This window comes from Akebia trifoliata, chromosome 1 (genome assembly GCF_017979445.1).
Source record: "Akebia trifoliata isolate Shusen 1 chromosome 1, ASM1797944v1, whole genome shotgun sequence".
NCBI lineage: Eukaryota > Viridiplantae > Streptophyta > Magnoliopsida > Ranunculales > Lardizabalaceae > Akebia > Akebia trifoliata.
Window position 1 is genome coordinate 5,166,977 of NC_141375.1, and position 23,169 is coordinate 5,190,145.

The 23,169-nt window shown below is 33.4% G+C and overlaps 1 protein-coding gene and 1 long non-coding RNA gene across 2 annotated transcripts; one reads left to right on the top strand and one right to left on the bottom strand.

The window, feature by feature from the left end:
- Positions 1-1,268: 1,268 nt before the first annotated feature.
- LOC147410510 (expansin-like A1) lies at positions 1,269-3,785 on the bottom strand. Its single transcript, XM_086442015.1, has 5 exons — positions 3,440-3,785; positions 3,176-3,285; positions 2,904-3,082; positions 1,605-1,737; positions 1,269-1,514 (listed from the first exon to the last, which is right to left on the bottom strand). The coding sequence occupies exons 1-5, from the start codon at positions 3,549-3,551 to the stop codon at positions 1,269-1,271; spliced, it is 780 nt and encodes a 259-aa protein (XP_086298141.1). The 5' UTR covers positions 3,552-3,785.
- Positions 3,786-10,061: 6,276 nt separating this feature from the next.
- Positions 10,062-11,404, top strand: LOC147410511 (uncharacterized). The gene is made up of 3 exons (XR_015176840.1): positions 10,062-10,220; positions 10,358-10,583; positions 10,773-11,404. It is a non-coding gene; the product is annotated as an uncharacterized LOC147410511 (long non-coding RNA).
- Positions 11,405-23,169: the final 11,765 nt, after the last annotated feature.

Below are 23,169 nucleotides of genomic sequence, written 5' to 3' on the forward strand. Positions count from 1 at the left end.
TTTTATTTTATTTAACTCAATATTCAATCCATCATTTTAAACATTGTCTTAATCCCCACTTCAAAAATGCTATCTTATTATTTGGATTTTAAGGTTAAATTAGATCTTAAGGTTGAAAGTTAGGGTAAAATTTTTATCCAAGACATTCCAGAAAACAGTTTTGGTACCAAATTTGAAAGGTTTTTGGTTTCAAGTTTGAGAGGGTAATGAAGTCAAACAAATTGTCTATTATTTAAGACTAGTGTCGAGGGGGCGTGTAGGCATTTTGGTGAATGTTTGAGATAGCATATGTTTTTTAAGAAAATTTTGTGCTAAGCTGATGAACCAATAGAATGTTGCTACGTGTATGAAAAAGCACATAAAATATGAAATTCGAATTGCTTAGAAATTTTCTCTCCACCAATCAATGATGTGCTCGATTGACTTTAAAATTGACATCGATTAACACTTTGATGGACACATAGGAGTGCACGGAACCATAAATGCTTTTCAGTACTCTATCTTGACGAAAATCGACGGCAGCAAAGTGAGAGTCGATGTGAATTTTAAAGTCACTCCAGTATTTTCCTAAACTTTTATGTGTGGAAATAAGATAATGATAATTAATTTTGTTGTTACTTGAATCCATCTATTTATTGATTTCACATGTACATGTTAATTCTTACATTCTTAGTCTTATTTATTGGTTTTCTTGTTCTTTTAAAAAATATTCCATTTGCAACTTTTCTCCCATCAAGAAAAATGGTTTCCATTTGAAGATCATGGATGGGTGATTATCTCTTAAAAATTAATCATGATTGTTAGATACCAGCGATGCAAATGTAGAGAAACTCTTTATTCTAAAATACAACTTATTTGGGGAAAAAAAAAAACGCCTAACCATGCGAAGGCAATGTGGTTTGTGGATCGCATGTCTCCCAGAGATACATGTCCAACATAAATAACAGAAAGAGAGAGAATATCATTGTTATGAAATATGGAAATTTTCATTCTACTTAGGAAAGGAACATCCATGTTACTATGTTAGACATCATCTAACAATATTGTAGATAAATCTGACCTAGTATACTACCTCTAAAACATGCCACTTCAGGGGTGTGTGTCAGAGGAGTGCGTCAGAAAATCATTATTTTTTTTATTGTTTTATATTATATTACTACTTAGTTCCCTAATCATTTATATCATTTTAGTTCTCAAAGAAGGTTCAACTGAACAAATTCATTGAGCTGCTTTTGTATCCATATATAGGGCACCCCCTTTGCCTAATATCAATTCCAGTCCCCAACGTCACAATTTGAGCAACACTCCTGAGCAATGTCACTGATCTGAATACCTGAATCATAGATCGCCCCTATGTTCCAATCAGCGGGAAGAACTCTCTTTGTCACAATCAACTTCTCATCATTCCCACTTGTTACCTGTAGCCGAAACTGCAATGGCCCTGTTGGTACTTGACGTGTATCCCAAATTGCCCCATAATTCCGACTCATATAACACCAATTTGATGAACCAACCTGCAAAAACATCACGATCTTAATATTAGAAAACTTTGGGTTGTCATTGCAAATGCAACTTGCTGATTTAATATCGAATCTTTGATTTACCTGAGCTACCTCGACACCCATGATATCTGTTTGGCCACCTTGGTAGAGGAATTTGATTACTAAATAATTTGGTTTTTGGCTCAGCTCTTCTACCCTTACAGCCAAATTCTGGTTTCCATAATCACAGGGTATCCTGCTCCACACAATGATAAAATCTATATATTAATCAAGAAAGAAATTGTTTCATTGTAAAATAAATAAGACCCATCCACAGAGTAGGACCAATTGAATGATGGGCATACATTTTTACTGATGATCATAGATAATCATCCTCTTAAAGTCACAACCCACATTAAAATACTTTATTTTTTGAAAATTCTAACATATCAGCGTAACGTGCCTATGAAACATACATCTTTCGGTGGTGGGTCAAACAAAACCATTACAAAAAGAGAAAAGCAACGGGTCCCATTGTAAGTCATTTTTTATAATCAAGATTGTGCAAGATAATTGTAAACTTGGTGAAGGAAATCATGAAAAAATATTGCTCCAAAGAAAGTCAATCCAAGATTTCACATAATTCTAGGTTGAACACTCACACGAAATTCTGTTTATTGAGGACACCCCCAATTTACAAAACTATGTCCTCAATTTACAAAACTAGCCATGTTAGGGATGCACCGGGGCAGGTATTGGGTTTAGCTAAACCCTTCCCCGCCCCCGTTAGGACTTCTAATAGATCTGATCTGTATCGGATCAGGGTTGATTTGGTACTGATCCAATAAGGATCGAATCCGGAACTAATCGGATAAGTATCGGATCAGACAACAGTGGAACGGGTTCTTATCGGGTTGGATTGGCCCAACCCGAATTTATGTACAAATTCTAAATAAACTTCATACTTCTCAACAAATATATAATATAATTTATATACTTTCTAACATATCATCAGAGTGGACATAAAGATTTCGGATCAAATCCTTATAAGGATCCAAAACATTGATCCAGACCCGAAATTATCTGATCGGAACGGATCAAATTTTTGGTCCATTTCTAACGTCCTTCCCTAACCATATATAAATTTAAATACCTGGGAACAAATTCACGCGTCTTAACCACTTGGCTAAGTGGTGGTTATCGTTTAAATCATTATATAACAATATATATAATTGGGGCGTGGTGGGGCAGGGTATATCAAAATCATCTTTGCCTCGAAATTGAATTATTTTTTATTTTTACTACCGAAACCACCCCAAACTGTTTAAAATAGTAAAATAAACTGACCCCATAGGGCTGGGTCCGGCGTAAAATTGCCATCCCCAAGCAATGTAAGATCATATCAGTTATTTTTTAACTTACCTCTTATATTCCACATCAACAATCCCAAGCCTTACAACGTCTTCGGCCGCACCGCTACGAGCCATCTCCGTATATGCTCTTTTACTGAGAACTAAACCTGTTTCATAACTTATATTGAGATCAAATAAAATCACTTTAGTCCCTCTTCTGCTGCAAAGGGCCTCGTTCTTGCACCTTATCTGTCAAAATCCCCCAAAATGAAACTTAAAGTGACACAGAATATTAGAACAGACACGTCTTTCTCAGTTTCACTCGAGTGTACAATTTCAAACCTGATAGCAAGCTCCACAGCCAGCACCATCTCTATAAAGTGAACTAACACCACCTGCAAGGTATCCACCATTGAAGCATGGAGCCAAGGAAAAGTATCCACAATTCCCAACTGCCAAAATAAATCAACAAAACAAAAATTACCCATTGAATATTTCAGAGAAATCTCTTATGGGTCTTTATCATTTTTCAATCAAATTCCCATCTGGGCATCAGCCAATAAAAAAAATAAAGATAGAACATATTAAAAAGAAACAGAATGTTACCTGAGAGAGCAGGTTCATAGGAATAATAAGCAGCCTTGGTTTGATGGACACATCGATCACAAGCAGAAACAGATGAGGTGAGAAAGAAGAGGATGCACAGAAAGATTGGCATTTTTGTTTGGAAGAAGAAGGAGATTGGTTACTCTATTTATATATAGAGCAAATCATGGCAATAGAGGATCAGCACTCTTGTTTATTTTATTTGAAGTGAAATATGGGATGATGAGGAAAGTGACAGGCATTTGAGAATACGCAGTGCGGGCGGTGATGTACGCGCACATTGCACTAGCACAGCTGTGCTGTATGAACAAGTGAAAACAATTAGTTTGATCTCCTATCCCATGAAGTCCTTTATCATACTTAATTTGAGCCCACTAACCCCTCGCATGATAAGTAGTAGCGTCAAAGAGTCCGGATCATATGCACCCAGTGTGGAGGATTGAAGCCATCCTTCCACACACCCCAATACATGCCACGTAAGCCAAAATTCAAGGAATTAGTCTCTAAAATGCTTACGTGGCATGTGTCGGGGTGTGGGAGGAGAGTTTCAATCCTCCACCCTCGGTGCATAGGATCTGGACTCTTTCCATGGATTATGACTTACATGGCATGGGGTAGGAGGGCTTCAATCCTCCACCCTGGGTGCATATGATCCGCACTCTAGTGTCAATGGATTGGTTGGGTGAGTCAGAAGCTGACCTACCTTAGACCAGGTATAGTCCCCCCCCATTGGAGCTAAGTTGACTATGCCTAGGAGTGAAGCCAGGATTTTTTGTTAATGGCGGCTAGATCATCATTATTATTATTATTATTATTATTTTTTAAATTTTGATTAAAAGAGATATATTTGGCAAACCTTATTGTTGGATTATGACTTACATGGCATGGGGGAGGAGGGCATCAACTCTCCACCCTGGTGCATAAGATCCGCACTCTAGTGCCAATGGATTGGTTGGATGAATCAGAAGCTGACCTACCTTAGACCAAGTATAGTCCCCCCCATGGAACTAAGTTGGCTAAGCCAAGACTTTTGTTAATGGTGGCTAGATCATCGTTTTTATTTTATTTTATTTTATTTATATTTTGTTTAAAAGAGATTTAATTGGCAAACCTCATTGTTGCATTTTTATTACAAAAACTCCACTGGAGTTCCAACTACTCCTAGGGAATCCTACTTTATCAAGTTTGTTATCAAACAAACATTTGAGTAGGATCCAAATCATTTTAAAATATTAAATATTTTTAATAGCATTATTTCATTAAATCAATTTCCTATTATATCCCCCCTCTTTCTCTCTCCTAAAATCAAGAATCAAACCTATAAACGTTTTCTTCATTTATTTATTTATTTATTAAATTTGAATTTTCTCATAAAATCAAGGGATAATGACCGCAAAAATCTATTTTTTAAAAATATGTACTAAAAAGTCCCTTCTAAAAAACTATGGACTCTTTAGTACCTAATTTATCAAATATTAGTCAAAAAAAGATTTTTAAAAGCGAAAATACCATAATTATCCTTTGAATGATTTTTGAACTTTAAAGAAACATGTTTATTTGAAAATATTTGAGTTACTCTTATATTTTATAATGACATGCCCATTAACTATGGTCGTCTCTTATAAATCAATTTAAAAAAAAAAAAAAAACCTTGTTTCTCTTACCAAAACTAGTAATCTTTAAGTCACATAGATAATGATGACTACTCCAATGATGATGATGGAGATGAGTATGATCATCATCAAATTGATTTGGTCTATGTATATTAAATTTATTAAAATATATAAATAATTAAAACACAATTTTGAAATTCAACTTGAATGTTCATGGATTTGATTCAACTAAAAAATTAGCAAGTCAATACAAATGAGTGAAATAAAATTATATTGAATTTAGTTTTTAATAAATAAAATATTTGTTTTTTGTTTTTTTACAGAAATACACGAACTAAATCTTTTGTTTGATATATGTACACATTTGCCGAAGTAAATATAGCTGGATTCATAAATTACAGGAAAAATACTTTTCTTAATAACTTTGTAAGATTTTAAAACTTACTACGTATAATTTACTCAAATTGATTTCCACATTAGCAATCCAACAATTTAGTTGAATCCAAGCTCCCATATTTAAAACTAAAATTCATCGATAAAAAATAAATTTCATTTTGAATTTGTTTTCAAAGTTCTTAAAATTTTATCCTCTATATTTTCGTTGAATAGGATCACATTTTTGGATGGCAGAATGTGAGCTCAAGACCTTGGTAAGATTTAAAATCTTACTAAGTTTGTGAGACTAACCTTGCTAACCTGACACTTTTTAACTAATCTCTGCATTTCTTCATTGTTTTCTTAAGCGTGTACTTCATCCTTCACTGTAACGGAAACCTATTCTTAGTTTCTCCGTCTAAAAAATCTCAACCCATCTCTTGATCTCCATTTCTGGTTTTGATCTTCATTTCTTCCCAATTCAATCGTCTTGATCTTCTTAAAAGAATTTTCTTTTTTTTTCTCTTCTCCTTCTGTGAAATTTTGCATTTTACTTTGTAGAGTGATGGAAAGACCACCTTGTGCTGGATGTAGGTATCAAGGCAAAATGTGCTTAGCAGATTGCTAGAGTTCGAGGCTGCTGCAAGACTATTTGGAATAAATAATATTACGAAGGTACTCTACTTATTCGTCGAGCCCAGTCAGAGGGAGACGACTAGTGAGACTATAATGGCAGGAGCCATGGCAAGGATTAACGATCCCGTTCATGGACCTTATGGTATCATACAAGACCTCTTATCCCATATAGATCAATCTGAGAAGGACCTTGATGAGACCAACAAAGAGTTTCTCTCCATTTCTCTTGTTTGGATTATTAAGTGGTGGAGAGAAGAGAAAAGAATTGGAGAGAAGAGGAGAGAAAAAAATAGGTGAGTTTTCTCTCTCTCCAAAAGTGGAGAGAAACCCTTTTAAAATGTTTTATAATTCCAACTATACCCCTGAATCTCTTTTAAGATATTTTAAAATTCCAAAGTTGTCCCAAGTTCTCTCCTGTCAATCCAAACATAGTGGAGAGAAATTGAGTTTCTCTTCTCTTCCCATAATGATTTTCTTTTCTCCTAATTTCTCTCAATCCAAACATAGCCTTATTGCTCATAATTATATCATAATTATTATTATTTTTAATTCCAAATTTGTAATTTCAGAAATCTAGGATTTTATTAGAAGACCAAAATATTTGTATTTGTTGAATGTTGATTTGAGAGAACTAACTTATTTTAATTGTATTTTATTCGTAGTCCAATGAAATACATAATATAGGAGATGCGGATCATTTGCATCCAGAATATGAAGGGCATTCTGTTGTTCAACCCATGAAATAGTCATCATAAACAGCAGAGATAAAGAAGCATCAAGGTGACAATAACTATTCAAATCATTCTTCTCCCATCTAATATTAGCTTGTTATGATTTTATTTAAGCATTTTATTAGACATTTTTTGTTTTGCTAGTTTCTGTTAAAAGGATCCCATCCACTTATTAATGAAAATATATACATGTGTGTAGTTACATGTTACATCATCAAACAAAATCCTTTGTTTTTTTTTTTTTTTTTCTGGTTGGGAGGCCACACGTACTAACCACTCACCTTGCACTTGTACAGCAATTGAATATAGTCATTTTATATGAAGGGACATATAGAGATTCGAAGATGTGACATGGGGAGCAAACCCAGTCACCCTTACCACCTCAACTAACCCCTCGATGGTCATCGAACAAAATCCTCATTAGCTCTCAAGGAATCAAGTTACATCTTCCATTACATAAAAATCCCTCCCATAGAATTTAAAGGAACATGGGAGAAAAGATTGAGCCAAAACCTGTAATAGATCCCACGCTATTGTTGATAAAGTGAGGATAATTCAAGAATATCAAAATGTGAGATATATTCTAGAAGCCACAAACTTCATTGATTCCATGATCTCATTCAACTTGATACAAAAATTATCTTTGTCATTACAACCACTCCAACTTGCAAATAAAAATTGTCCCATAAAATTCTGACGGATTAAGCCCAATCTGCCTCCAATAGATGATAACAAGCCACCAATATTTATTTTGATTATAGCCTTCTCTCCGTATTTCCAAAATAAATGTCGCATGGGGGTTGAACTTCCCTAAAAGAACTCTCTCATTCTTGCATATAAGGGCACTAGACCTTAATATATCACCATCAATAACAATTCCCTAAAAAAGTCCCCTCAAGTCATCCCCAATCTTCTCTACAATTAATATTGGCCTTTGAAGAAGCGATGCCATAAAAATTGCATGTGTTCCTTTCCCTCCATATATTGTAAATTTAAGCACAAAAACAAAGGCATAGCATAATAGTTTAGGAAAACAATCAATGTGATTGATATTAATTAATTCGAAGTAAGTAATAGTAGGCAAACACACAAATGCTAATAAATTTTTTATGGAAAAAACTAATCCGGATAATGAAGTTAATAGTGAACAAAAACCCAATAGCAACTACTTTGTGGATGATTACGAACACAGATCCCAGACTCATGTCCCTCGAAAGATAAGATAACAACATAGATTGTAGGCCACTCGATGTACGCGTTGTGCACTCATGTCCTTTTATTTTTTTGTGAGGCTTTTGCATTAAGAATGTTATTTGAAAGTCAGTCTTTAGGCCCCCGTAGGTCAAGTAGAAGAGTGTGAACCTCTTAAAACAACGTAAAAAATGGGTAAATTTGACACCAAGATCAAGTGAATTTGCCTAAATCAAAGCAAATTCGACAGATCTTGGTGTCGATTCATGTAGGTAATCTATACCTATGTGCTCTACCTTTCTTAGAAGCATTCAAGAAAAAGCTCCAAAATGCCACTCACGCACACATGCCGACTAGTTGAGTCAAGTACAGGCATGGGCTGCAGGATTGTGGACTCAATTAGGCTCTCTTCTCCTGTCTTTTAGTTTTTGTTTATTTGATCTCAAATAATAATTGTCCTCAATGTGTCCCACAATGAGATAATGTTGATAAGACTGAAAAGACATTGTTTTAAACATAATCACCTAGAGGAACAAAATTCGTTCAAACCCCGTATTTTGAGATAAGGCTTTGGTGGTCATGGTGGTGGTGATGATGATGATGATGAATAAAAAATTATCACTAGCAAAGCAAATTGATTTATGAAGATAAACAGTTACAACAAAGTGCACCACCACATAATGGAGTTGCAAAAGTAAATTCAAGCAAGCATTGAAAAAATGTAGCAATAATAGATTAACCCTTCTCCTTCCATCAGATCCTCAAGTAATATTTTCCGATTTATAAACTAGAAATCGAATGAACTTTGATTAATTGATTAAACTTGTTTTTCTTTCAATTTACTTTATTTTTGCTTCCACTCGCTTTGTTTTAGGCTAATTGCCTCGACCTCCTTTCTTTTTTTATCTCTTCTGATGAGATTTTTATACCTATCAAAAATTATAGGGGAACTTTGATTGAACATTGAAGTTTGGGGCCGAAAAAGAAAGCACCAACATTGTTACTGTTCTACCATAACTTAAGATTAAAAGAAGTAAAAAAAAGGAAAGAAATTTGAGCTCAACTGCTCCTTACAGTATCAAATTCCAATCAAGGACGAACATATTTTAGAATTAAATGAAAAGAACCAAACACTTACTAGTGATCGAAAACATAACAGAATTTTTTATGAGCTGCCCATTGATCTTAGCTCCTCTAATGCCAGTTTGATCTGATCTTGCACCAACTCCATCCGTTTCCCGTAAACCTTCAACTCCAAAATATGTTGCTTCCTCCATTTCTCATCAACAACCTCTCCACTCAAGAAATTCATAGCTAGATTTCCCCCAAAATTAGTGGTAATGGATTCAACGCCGTACTTCCTTACCCTCTCACATTGCAGGGACCGTTAATTGCACTATAAAGCAACTCTTTAAACAGTGGTGAGAGACAACTCCTCACTGTTTCTTCAATTACATTGGGCATCAAAGATTTCACAGGACAGTTCAAAATATTCAGATGTTTTGGGTTCAATGTTTCGTTTTGGTCTCAATCAAAATTTGAATATATCAGTCTAGACCTTCTGATTTGGTACATAACTTTTAAACCCCATAAATGTTCTTACTTTAGTTTCTGAAAGAGTATGATCATAGGCTCTTGTTAGAAATTAGAACCTTCAACTTCCGCATTCCCTCTAATTGAGGTTGTAATCGGCTTTCATTACATGTGAAAGAACAATCTCAATCAACATTCCCACAGTTTATCATCTATTCACTACGTCATAAATCTGTATATATTTTCAAATTTGTAAATTTGTATAATTCTTGATTCAAACTCCATGGCTTATAAGTCACGAATAAGTTTAGTAGAGGTAAAATATATACAAATTTACATGAGCCAATATGCCAATTATCTCCAACACACAGATAGTTTGTAGAAATAGTTGCATCTTTTGATAATGAAAATCCATTCATTTGGATTAGTTACTGTAATACCTCATCTGCTGGCTTATATAGCTTATATAACAAGTATATTTTGAACACAATATTTAAGCATCTCATTTTCTATCAGTTTTGTTATTTATGATTAAGTTCGTCATCCTAACGTTTTTTTCCTCACACAGGGAATCGATGGAATCCCTCCTATTCCCAATGGTTACAATCCAGCCACTTGGATGCTTGAGGTCAGCACTTCAGCTACTGAACATAGGATCGGTCAAGACTTTGCAGACATATACAGAAATTCTAATCAATACAGGTGATTTTGATCACTTCTTTGTCATTTATCATGCAGTTTAGATTTGGTTTTAACATGTTTCATCTTGTTTGTTAACCTACTATTAAAATGATGTTCTCCAACAAGCAGAATGTAAGGATTTCAATGCTTTTCTTTAGGGTGGTGGAAGATTCGATTGAGCTTTTGAGTATTCCACCGGCTGGTTCAGAACCCTTGAAGTTCACTTCTACATATTCACAAGATTCTCTTACTCAATTTACGATTCGTTTTTGGAAACAAATACTGGTATATTGGAGAGGCCCCACTTACAATGTTGTGAGGCTATTCTTTCACAATGAGTGCACTCATACTTGGCTTTGTGTTTTGGAATGTGGGCTCAAAAAGGTAATTTTCTTATTTGATCCTACTTGTCGGTCGTTCTTGTGTGTCCAGATTTTTTGTATCTAATACTCATTTTGAATTCTATTTTCATATATTTCTCTAAATTCCATTTCTAGTGGGGATTGAGATCAAAATGGAAAGACTCGTAACATTTAAGCAGGAATGGTTTAACATGTTCTAAATGTTTTGTAGGGACACACCACAAGACTTGATCATGGTTATGGGAGCTCTTTATTCTGCGTGCTTATTTCTCGGAGTCAATAATTCTTCTTCAGTACAACCAGTTATCTCTATTGAGAGGACTGTTAAAAGTGTCAATCAAGGGATTTAAAACAGGATGGCAAGCCATGTCAAGGAACTGGGGCCAAAATTGGCAGAGTAACTCATACCTCAATGGGCAGAGTCTCTCCTTCCAAGTCACCACTAGCGATGGCAGGACCGTCACTAGCTACGATGTGGCACCTTCTGGTTGGCAGTTTGGACAAAGTTTCAAGGGGGCCAATTCTAGAGTTCCAACTACAAGAGATATAGTACTAGGTTGATATGGAAGCTAGTGGCTGTATGCTGTGGTAGCACCTGCTAGGACGTTATATACAAGAGGTTGTGGTTGTTAATTGTTTGACAACGTTAAATTTGCATAATTGTTTGATTTTACTTTCTAAAAATAAATAATTTATAGTAGGTGGCTGAAAATAGTTAGATTTATGAAAGTTGAAGATGAGGGGCATTTGGGTCTTTTCATGTTATTAGTTGGGGTGTAGGTCATCAATATCAAAACATAGGGGTATCTCCAACATTTAGCAACATGTGAGCGGGTCAGGTATAAAATAATTTTTTTTTTAAAAACAAAATACCCTATAGCGATGGTTGGCCACCGTCGCTATATCTTTATTTTACTGTCGTTTTTTCCGACTGTCTTGGACAGTCGTTTTTAAAAAATCACTCCTTTTAAAACGACTCATTTTCCGACTATAAGGGCAGACGTTTTTTTTTTTAAACGACTGTCTTGGACAGTCGTTTTTGGCACATTATGACGTAGTGAGTATGTGTGTGTGCATGTTGTTTTTTTTTATTTTTTTGTTACAAGCCATTCTGGAGAAGTTTCAGTCTAGCATAGTCATTACTAGAAAAAACCCATCAAATACAAAGATGAGAGAATGGGTTTTGAAAATAGGAGTTAATGACCAAACCAATTTAATTTCCTTTCAAATTGTGCAATAATTGCACACAAAACATTTGTGTCCTTGTAGAAGATTGTAGCATATAGAAACAACTCAAATAGAAATTTCAAGTGTAGGAATCTAGTGAAAACCCATGTGATTGTGATGTTATAAGCAAATGCGGCACTACACAAGTTGCAAGCACATGGTTAATTAGCAAAATAGAGAGTCGCTACTAAGATGAAACGTACTCTCTTCAACAGATTGACTCTATCTTGCAATCCATCAATAGCTCTATCGTTGTTGATTACATGGGAGTACGAGATGTCCCTGATTTCGCCCTCTTCGATGCCATCAATGAGAGTAGCCCTACTGTAGACACCTCATTTCTGCATATGGATAATTTGACAATTCGTTACCCGGTTGTCATGAATTCCTTATGATGAGCGCAAATAACTCAAAGGCGTGTGATTACTGTCCCTGATTCTTTTTATTTCTAGTCTTTTCTTCTCCCTTACCCATTACGACTTGATATAGAAATTTACACACATTTAGGATTGTTATACCTTACACCCGATTTAGCAAGCATGTACGTTTAAGTTCATTACACAGTTCGATAATTTAGAAACTTTGCTATACTAGGAAAATATGATCTTGATACTTAGAAATAATCACGTTTGAACTGAAAGAAATCTTATGCCAAAATTTGTAAAAAATTTACAAAAATCATCAAAATGACGAAAATACCCTTCATGAATTTTGGACCTCTGAAAATTCTGTAAAGTACCACCATTACACTCAGAATATAATTTTGAGTCTAATGAGACATAAAACGACAAAAACAGAGAAATTTATGAGAAATGACAAAAATGATAGAAATACCCCTTAATGTCCAATTCTAACATAGAGACCCTAATCCTTAGGAAAACATGATAAAAAATCAAAATCAAATTGAAATTCGAAATCAAATTAAAAATCTAGTGTAATGAAAATCAAATTTAAATTAAAAATCAAACACAAATTAAAAATCAAACAATTAAAATTAAAATTAAAATCAAATTAAAAATCAAATAATTAAAATTTAATCAAGTAATCGAATTTAATCAAAATCAAATTTAAGTTCAAATTAAAAATCACTCAACCAATTAAAATGTAAAATCAAGTTAAAAATTAAAAATCAATGAACAAATAAATTCAAAATTAAAATCTAAACAACCAATCAAAGTGTGATTAAAATCCAATATGCCAATCGAATTCCAACTGACTGATCGATTTAAAAGTCAATCAATTAATCAAATTCAAATCCAATCAACAAAATAAAAAATTGATCAATCAGATAAAAACAAAAATTAAAGCTAACCTACCAAATTAAAACTGAAAATCCATTCAATTGTAAGAGGACCATCAAGGTGAGTAGCATGGGATCGCTACTCCCATTCTCTTAAAAGTGGAAACAATATGAAAGAGAAAAAAAAAATAAATAAAAAGGTTTTGTCTATAAAGAGAGACGTCTTTCTCTATCTCTCTCTCAAACGGCTTCTTCTCTTGTGACTGAACGAGCTCTCTCTCGATGCTACACCAACACCCCAAGGCTCCCTCTCCCTATTGATTTCCTCCCTCTCCCCACATCTTAAAGAGAAGGTTTCCTTCTCTCCACAGAGGTCCCTTCTCCATGTTTCTCTCTCTTCCTCACATGGCTACCCAGCATCATCTCTCAGCCCTCATCTCCACAGAGGTCTTCTACCCAGCTACCTTTTTTAGTCCTCATCTCCCTCACGTCCCTGCAACAATGCCCCCCTCTCTACCCTTCTCTCCCACTACCTCTGGAAACATAGCAGCTACTCTCCCCTACACTCTACCCCTCCCCACGTTTTAAAGAACAGGGGCTGGAACATCTTCAACCCATTCTATCTTCTAAAAAAATCAAACAAAGATCCTACTCACATTATCAAGGTGCTATTTTTTGTTCTCTTTAACTATTCTTTCAAAAGTAATAAGAAATAGAAAAACGCACAAGAAGAAGAAAAAAAAAGAGGAAGAATTGAAAAAGGAGTACACCTTTTCTTCTCCATAGCAGCCACGTACAACATCTTGACCTCTCCTTCTCCACCAAATAGCAGCACCTTCACCTTCTCCACTTCTCTCCAATGCCTCTTACAGCAACTATCTTCTCTGCTTCCTCCAATTCTCTCTAACGCCTTCCACAGCAGCAATGGACTTGTTTCTCCATCACTCTTCAATGCTCCCCTCACATTCTTCTTCCTTACTACCATAGTCATAAGCTATCTCGAGTTGTGCCTGAAGGAGCTACACCCAATCGCCATTCCAGCATTAAGGTAAGTCTTACATAATTTTATTTTTTTCTTATTTTCTTTTCTCTTCTATTTATACTCATGCTTTGTTCTTTTCCATTTATTTATTTGTTATATTAGCATTTTCTATTATTTTAGAATAATAACCATCATGTAGCTTGGGGTATAGGAAATTGTTATTCTTTTATCTTTTCTCATTATTTTTCTTATATTAGTAGGATTAGGAATTATATTTTTTTTTTATGAAATTCACGATCACCATGCTTAAGTTGATTTTTTTTATTTATTATTTTTTTTTTGCGTTTGTTTAAATTCTTTTGACGATTGGAATGAGTCGAATTATTTTTATAGTTTTCATGTTTAGAAATGTATAATTATTCAAATTGAAGGATTGTGATAAGTGTTATTTGTGCAATGATTTGAAAATGATGCCATACAATAATTTGTATGTTAAATTGATAAATATTCAAAATGACACTTTTGAAAATTCAGAAATTAGCATATCTCTATCTCTTATTAATTTTGGAATTTTGTCTATGTGAGTAATTTTTCAATTTAGAATTTTCATGATCATGATTTTGTAATTCAAAAATTCAAAAATTGCATGTGTTTTGGGAATTTTCTATTTAAGTTTGTGATATTCCATTTTGAAAATTTTCATGATCATATTTTCTATTTAGAAATTTTCACGTTCATATTTTCTATTGTGGAAAATTCTTATTTGGAACTTTCTAATATAGGAATTTCATAATTTTCTATTTTGGGATAACACATAATTTCTAATTTAGAGATTTCACATTTTAGTAATTTTTCAATTTAGAAGTTTTTACATTTTCCTATTTGAAAATTTCATATTTATGGAAATTCGGGATTTTCTAATTTAAAATTTTGATATTTTCTTGAAACTTTCTATTTTGGAGAATTCATTTTTATAAACTTCTAATTTGAGAACTTATCATATATTCTTAAATTTCTGATTTGAAAATTTTCATATTTCTAATTTAGAAACTTCTTAAATTATTAATTTAGAAATTTCATGTTCATAATTTTCTAATTTGAAGATTTTTACAAATTTCTTTTTTATCCGATTCGAAAGATATTTACATATGGATTGTTAATTGGCTTTGGATCATGAGATATAATCAAGGTTTTTTCACAAATTTTTCTTTTTTGTGCGAAATTCAATAAATCATGAAAATATTTAAGGGATTTTAGCCATAAGATTTATTTAGCAAATTCGATATAGATTGATGATGATTAGACCCTAATTTGACTTTAGTCTTCGTATATTGATCATAAGATAGTTTTGGATCGTAGTAGAAACCGATAATCTTGATCGGACGAGTTCGGTACTTAACATCTTTCGAAACCCATAATCTAGTCCCTTACCCATTTCTTTTATTTATGGACCGATCCAGATCCATTTGGAATTATTTTTTTTTCCTAGACCAAAACTAGGTGGTGACTCTCATTTATCAAAAAATCCTCATTCACCAATCGGGACCCCCCTCATTATTTAATGAAAAAAGGGTCGAGGAAATTTCAGTGATGACTCTACTAGGGATTTTAAGGTCAAACTTGACTTGATCCAAAACTATCCTTAGGTTGACCTTTTGCTTGAGTCAAACCAGTTAACTCAAAAAGACTCTTAGATTAGGTTAGATTATTTCCTTTCTTTCGTTAGTATGTGATTAGATGTGATTGATGGATTATTTTTTGCGTTTAGCTTTGATGAATATATGTGGTTTCTATGATTGAATATTCATGAAAAAGTCATGGGCGTATTTTGTCCCTTCGCACACACTTACAAGCATGCATACTCATATTTGCATCATAAAGTGTTCTTATAAATCTCATAGTCGAATCGAAACTAATTTGGTCCTTCGAGACACGGGAGATGACAATGAATGCTACAACTTTAGTACAGTACCTTCGGATATATCAAACTAAAGCATCACGTTTTGCTTGACTAGGTGAAATTGGGATAGTATATCGATGTTTCGAGTTAAAGTGACCTAAGTTTTGGCCTAACTTATCATCAATCATATAGTGAGCTTAGAACCTTGAACTTAAGTGCGGTCCCACTAAGTTACTACTCAAAATGACCAAGAGTGCTCATATGTTGCTTTACTTAATTTAACCAAAAGGTAACAAGATAAATTGATCTACACCGCTCAAATTGAAGCCATAACACTAGTCCAACCCAATAGACGTAACTGATGAGACATACCGATTGATGTCAAGTTAAATCATTTAGCCCAATTGGCAAATGGATCTTATAGATCAAAACATGGATCGCTTAGACTAATTAGTTTAAAATAGTGGATGAAGTAACTCAAGTAAAGTATTCGGATCCATTGGGTCGAACCAGCCTCAACTGAAATGGGTACATAGTCCAATAACTTTTTATTAGCTAATTTAATTCAATGGATTGACTATTTCACAATTAACAACATTAGGATTAGTAGAAAATATATAAAGGGGTATACTGACTAGCATAACTTAGATTTTACTCTTTGAAGTTCGTACAACCCTTAATCATGGCTCAAATTTTTTTAAGATTCTTGATCAATCGATAAATCATTTTCATGCAATTTCTTGTTTGAAATGTTTCATCGGTTAGAGACATTGAATCTAGGGGGTTAATTTAATAACCACTATCAAGAGGGATCTTTATTTTTAATTACTAAAAACTTACTTTTGGGTCCATAACGAATAATCCATCTTTGATGAAATTTCAGGATATCATTGCTCTTAAGTTTAAGCATCCGTTATTTAGTTGATGTAGTAAGTCCGATCAATTGGAATGTACGTCAGTACCAAGCCAACAATCAAAAATGGCCTTAGAATCTCTCAACATTGTCCAGTTATTTCTTGAAGATCATAGTGCCTTAGTCCTATTGGTTGAAAACGATGTCTTGAGTCCTCAGTGTGTAATCAAACTCGTTTTGGGTACTTGTCTTTAATTTTTCACAAGTCATGTGGCCTAGTTTGAGTCTAATTTTTTTTTTAATCAATTCCACTATGTTTTGTTTTCGTTATATCGAGTTTAGCCCTTTTGTTTCTATTGAGTCGAGTCAGTTTATCGAGCCTGCAATGGTGTATGTTGCCTTATCTGAATTTAATGGAACAAAAGAAATTTTTGAATACCTCGAGCACATTAACGAATTATTAATAATCTCGCTTTAAGAGAAGATCCTCTAACAAGGAACCCCCTCTTGAGTTATTCACATTATTTGAACAAGAAGACAAAGGTCAGGCTCAACTTTTAATCGAGGAAGTTAAAATTGCCTCAATCCCTTTTTCACTAAATAGTGAAGGAGTCCGATTAGTAAATTGGAGATTTTTTAGAAATGGGAGTGGCCACCTAGTTTAAGTCTAGGAATCACAAATAACTCCAAATAGATTTAGATCAGTCCACGGATCAGAAAAATGGGTAAGGGGTCAAATTACGAGTTTCGGAAGATGCTAGGCATCAAACCCACCCAATCCAAATGATCGGTCTCTATTACGATCCAAGAAAAATCCTAAGATCAAATGGGGAAAACTATGGTCAAGGTTATGGTCCAATCATCATCATCAATTTATATTGGATGTACTAAACGAATCTTACGATTAAAATTGCCCCAATATAAATTGGGAAATGATTAAAAGGTGAAAGTTCTAAGTCAGAAATTTATGAATATATGTTCTCCCCAAAATAGAAAATTACGCAATTTCCATATTAGAAAGTTTCCAATATCAATTTTCCGAAACAAACTTTTGCTCAAAAACTTTTCAAAAAAAAAAATGATCTTATGAATATGGAGTCCTAAATTAGAAAATCATGAATTTAAAAAGAATCACCTAGTTGAAAATTTATAAAATAATAAAAAAAATCCATGTTATCGTACTTACCACATTGGAGATTAACAAATATCAATACATGCAAAATTTCCAAATTTGAAGAAATAATCCTCATTTATCCAATCTTTAAATTAACCAAATGAGCATGCATAGATAATTTTTGAATTTTTCAAAATAATTATCATTCAACGATATGCATATTTGTTAAGTTAGGAAGCGCACTAATCACATGGAACAATTTTCAACTCATCACAAAAATATATTTTCCAACCTTAAAATATTCCAAGGAGCTTGAATATCATCATGAGTCATAACATTTTAACAAAAAAAATCTCTTAATACTATGAACAAGCAAAAATAATAAAAAAAAAATTAAAAAGAAAATAGAGGCGTAAAAAATATTCTCCTAATCCTATCAATATGCAAAAAAGAATGAATAAAAAAACACAGAGAACACACATAAAACAAATATTATCATAATCCTATTGATACTAAAACATAGAAAAAAACTACATAAAGTAAAAATATCCTCCTAATCCTATCAATATGCCAAAAAAGAAAAAAAGAAAAAAAGAAAAAAAGAAAAAGAAAACATACATAAAAAAAAATATTCACCTAATCCTACCGATATAAAAACCTAAAAAAACTACTTAGAAAAATTTCTTTAATCTTATTGAAATGCAAAAACAAATAAGAAAGTAGAAAAAAATGCATAAAAAAAAATATTTCCCTAATCCTTTAGATACACAAAAAAATGAACGGTGAAGAACAAGGAGAAAAAGAAGAGAACAAAAATAACAAAAATAAACTTGAAATAAGCTTACCTATAGAGAGATGACAGAAGTTGATTCCTTCAGGTACGACCCTAAAGCTTTTGAGTATTTGCTGTTGTGGAGATGTGAGATGAAGGCTAATAGAGGGGTTGCAATGGCCGCCAACAGAGAAGAAAAGGGCTGAGAGAGAGACGTTCTGATATGTGTTGTAATAGTGTGAGGGACTACCATCCTACTAGCTACTGTAATGGTGTTGAGCGTTGGTGCAGCAGGGAGTTAAAGCAGTAAGGACGTCTTGGTAGGTGCTGTAATTGAGTGGGGTTGTAAAGAAGACGTAGAGAGGGAGAAGGGCAGAGAGAAACGTGGAAAGGGTCGGCTGGGGTATTGTAGGTGCTGTAATGGAGATGGATGCAACGGGTTTAATGGAGAAGGAAAAGGGGCAGCAAGGGGCTGTAAATGGACTGTGGGTGTTGCAGGTTCAATGTAGAAGGAAAAGGGGCAGCAAGAGCCTGTAATGGACTGTGGGAGAGATGAAACGTAGAGAGAGTTGGGAGCGTTGGTTCAGTAGAGAAAAAGAAAGAGAGTCTGTAGAAGAAGAACGTGAGGGGAGTCAGCCTGTAGGAACATCCAGCAGAGACGTCCTTAGAGGTGCAGCTAGCAGAGAAGATGACGTGAGAAGAGTGCTTTCTCTGAGAGTTGGAATGGACGTGAAGCAAATGGAGAAGAAGAAGAGACATGGAAAAGAGGGCCCAGCTAGGAACGTGTGGAGGGAGAGGGAGAGGGAGGTGCAGAATTTCACCTTGGAGAAGAGGGCTTCTAAAGAAGACGTTTTTTTTCTTTTTTCTTTTTTTCTCGTCTTTAGAGAGAAAGTCTCTCTTTATATATAAAAAAAACCTTCTAATTTTTTCTCTTTTTTTTTAACGTTTTTCTTATTTTGCTTTTGATTTCTTTTTTGAGAATGATGGTGGGGATCTCATGCTACTCATAGTATGATAGTCTTCCGTCGATGAGTTGTGATTGGCCAATTTATTTTTGATTCCAAAATTTTTGGTTTTGAGTTTTAATTTGATTTTGAATTGAATTTTAAATGGGTTTTGTCAACATTTTAATTTAAATTTTAATTTGATGTTAAAAAAATTTCTTTTAATTTAAATTTGAATTTGCATTTGATTTAAATTTTGATTGTTTCAATTAAGATGTAATTTCAATTTGGTTTGGTCAATTGAGTTCGATTTTGAATTTGTTGATTTGATTTAGTTGGATTTCGAGGGAATTTGAATTTGAATTTATTGGTTGATTGGTTTTTAATTTTTAATTTGATTTTGCATTTTAATTTGAGTTTGATTTTTAATTTTAACGTTTTTTATTGGTCGATTAATCTTTAATTTGATTTTTTAAATTGGATTTTAATTTTTTATTTGAGTTTGATTTTTAATTTAAATTTGATTTTCATTAGATCAGATCTTCAATTTGATTCCGATTTGATTTTGATCTTTTATGAGATTTTCCTAAGGATCAAATTCTTTAGGTTAGAATTGGACATTGAAGGGCATTTCGATCATTTTTGTGATTTTCCTAAATTTATTTGTTTTCATCGATTTAAATCCCGTTAAATTCAAAATCATATTCTGAGTGTGATAGTGGTATTTTTGAGACTTTTTGAAGGTCCGAAATGATTTTTGTAGATTTTTATAAATTTTGGCATGAGATTTCTTTCAGTCCCTACGTGATTCTTTCTAATTTTTGAGGTCATGTTTTCCTAACATAACAAGGTCTCTAAGTTATTGAACTGTGTAGTGAACTTAAGCGTATATGCTTGTTACGTCGGGTGTAAGGTGTAGTGATCCTAAGCGTGCATGAATTTCTATGTCGAGTTGTCATGAGTGGGGGATGAAAGGACTGAAAATGGAAAAGATTGGGGGCAATACTCACAAGCCTTCGAGTTCTTTGTGATCATCATTAGAAATTCACAACAATTGAGTGACAAAGTATCAAATTAGACATATGCAAAATTGGGGTGTCCACAGAATGGAAGGTCGTTGACCTCGAAACAAAAAATAATCCCCAAGAAATTTAGGTTGGAACTAACTTATCCCCAGAAGAACACGAGGAGATGATGAATTTATTTAGAAAATTCAAAAGATTTGTTCGCGTGGTCCTATAAGGATATGTTGGGTAAGCTTGGGTGTCGTCCAACACTAAATAAATACTCGCCCTATGAAACGGGAACACTACATTCAAAGCCAGAATAGAATCACATAATCGAAGGATAGGTTATGCTATAATTCTCAAAATAACAGGATACCTAAAGAGGATTACCTTTGCCATCATCACGAAAATGTATGAGACACATAGAAATTGGTATGAGGAATTGTCTTTCGAACCCTCAACATGCCAAAATTTGACTTGAGTTACTTAGTGCCTTCTATTATGTGATATGAGAAAAAGCTTTGAAATAAAAGTTTCATTTCTTAAAGTATTAATAGAAAGCCATTCGTTGGAAGCAAATTTGATTTATCATAAGTACAAGATGAGACACTTGTGTTTTGATAAGAAAGTGAAGGTGCGAGACATATAAGTTGAAGATTTAGCTTTCAAAGAAAATTGAGTAGTTGTCTTCAACCAAACAAAGAAAAATACAAATCCAATAGGGAAGGTCCTTTCGTCATCAAAATAAAACTATTTGGAAAAGCTGTCAGACTTCAAAGATCATAACGACACCAAAATGCTAGTTTTATTCAACATTGGCCATATAGAGCAATACTATATTTAAGGAGGCTATCTTCGATCGAATCAATTCTCTTGTTACCCAGCTCAATATCCCCTTCCTTAGCCTTTACAGTTTTTTCAAAAAAAAATTTCCCTTTTTTTTTCTTGACCTGATTATTTAACCAAGGGGAGGGAATGTGCTCGAACTACATTTTGGTTTGATCCCAAAAACAATTGGGATACGTAGGCAACTTGAGAAGTTATTTCAGGCTAGACCACTTCAAAACTAAAAATATATTCCCCATATACAAAAGAAACAAAAGATCTGAAAAAAGAAGAAAAAAAAAAAGATAATGTCAAAACGAGAAAGAAAATTTAAAGAAAAAGAAAAAATAATTAAAAGAAATGCCACAAATTCGAGTTTTGAGACTCAAACTACCTTAGTTTCTAAGTCTAGTCCTAAACTCACTTATGGAAATCCTCCTAAGTACCATGAGAAAAAATCAAGGAAAATAGTAAATCATGATTAGACAATAGCTTTAGAGGTTCAGAAGGGAAGAAAAAAATATTAAAAAAAATTTGCTAGACAATAGCTTTAGAGGTTCAGAAGGGAAGAAAAAAATATTAAAAAAAATTTGCTAGGTCGAAAACCTGAAAGGGCGACTTACGTAAAAATTAAGACAAGCTCGCAAAGTTGAAAATTCGAAATAATGACCTTGGCAACAATCAGAGCAAAGAAAAAAAGAAAAAAAAAGGTTAAGATTGTTAGATCGAAAACCTAAAAAAGGCGATCTAAGCAAAAGTTAGAGCATGCTCGCTAGATAGAAAATCTGAAAAGACGATCTAGCAAAAATTACAGTAGAAAAAAACAAATCTTAGTCAAGTTGAAAACCTGAAAAGTGATCTGAGGTAAAAGATTGAAAGTCTGAAAGGCCAAGCTGCATTGACTTCAGGACAAATAATTAATCATCGTACAATCAATACCCAATTTGAACGAAATATAGATTCAATGGATATAAGTATCTCGTCCAGATTAAATTGAAAAGCGTTACGTCCCTAAATGAATCAAGGGGGAGAAAAAATAGATTCTATGATGAATTTTAAAAGGAAATATTGTGTTTTAATTTCTTTGAGCTTGACTCAAAATCTTTAATATAAAAAGTCAAAATTAAAAGTTAAACCTTTATTGCGCTTGCGGTAATCAAAGATTTCAATCCTTCATAACAAGGGCACTTCGTTTTTCTAAAGAGTGTAGTTTCTTCTCTTATACTAAGGGCATTCGTTTTCAAACTATGTTCAATTATCCCCAGTACAATGTTCCCTGTCAAACGAGGGGAATTTGTTCTGAAGATTGATCAATTTTAAACCCAAAGGATAAGGTTAACCCTGAATTAAATGTTACTTTCTTGATAGTAATTTTTGAAAATCCCAAAGGTTTAAAGAAAGTTAAAATGTTGACCCGGCCTTCATAAAATTCAACGTTTGATTTCAAAAACAAAATAATCCGGAAGTGTTGTTAATATCTTATTATTTTGTTCAAAAAAATAAGTTCATTACTCTTTCACAATAGGACTTGAAAAAAAAATAGTTCATTACTTTTTCACCCCAAATAGGTAGAATAGGACTTCTAAAAAAATAGTTCATTACTCTTTCACCCCAAGTAGGTAGAGTAGGATTCTCAAAAAATAGTTCATTACTCTTTCACCTCGAGTAGGTAGAGTAGGACCCAAAAAAAAATAGTTCATTACTTTTTCACCCCGAGTAGGTAAAGTAGGACTATAAAAAAATA

Coding starts and splice junctions, on each gene's coding strand:
- LOC147410510 (XM_086442015.1), bottom strand. CDS start 3,551: ATGCCAATCTTTCTGTGCATCCTCTTCTTTCTCACCTCATCTGTTTCT. Junction 3,083..3,175: donor GCTGTGGAGCTTGCTATCAG/GTTTGAAATTGT, acceptor GGATTTTGACAG/ATAAGGTGCAAGAACGAGGC. Junction 1,738..2,903: donor GTTGATGTGGAATATAAGAG/GTAAGTTAAAAA, acceptor TGTGTGGAGCAG/GATACCCTGTGATTATGGAA.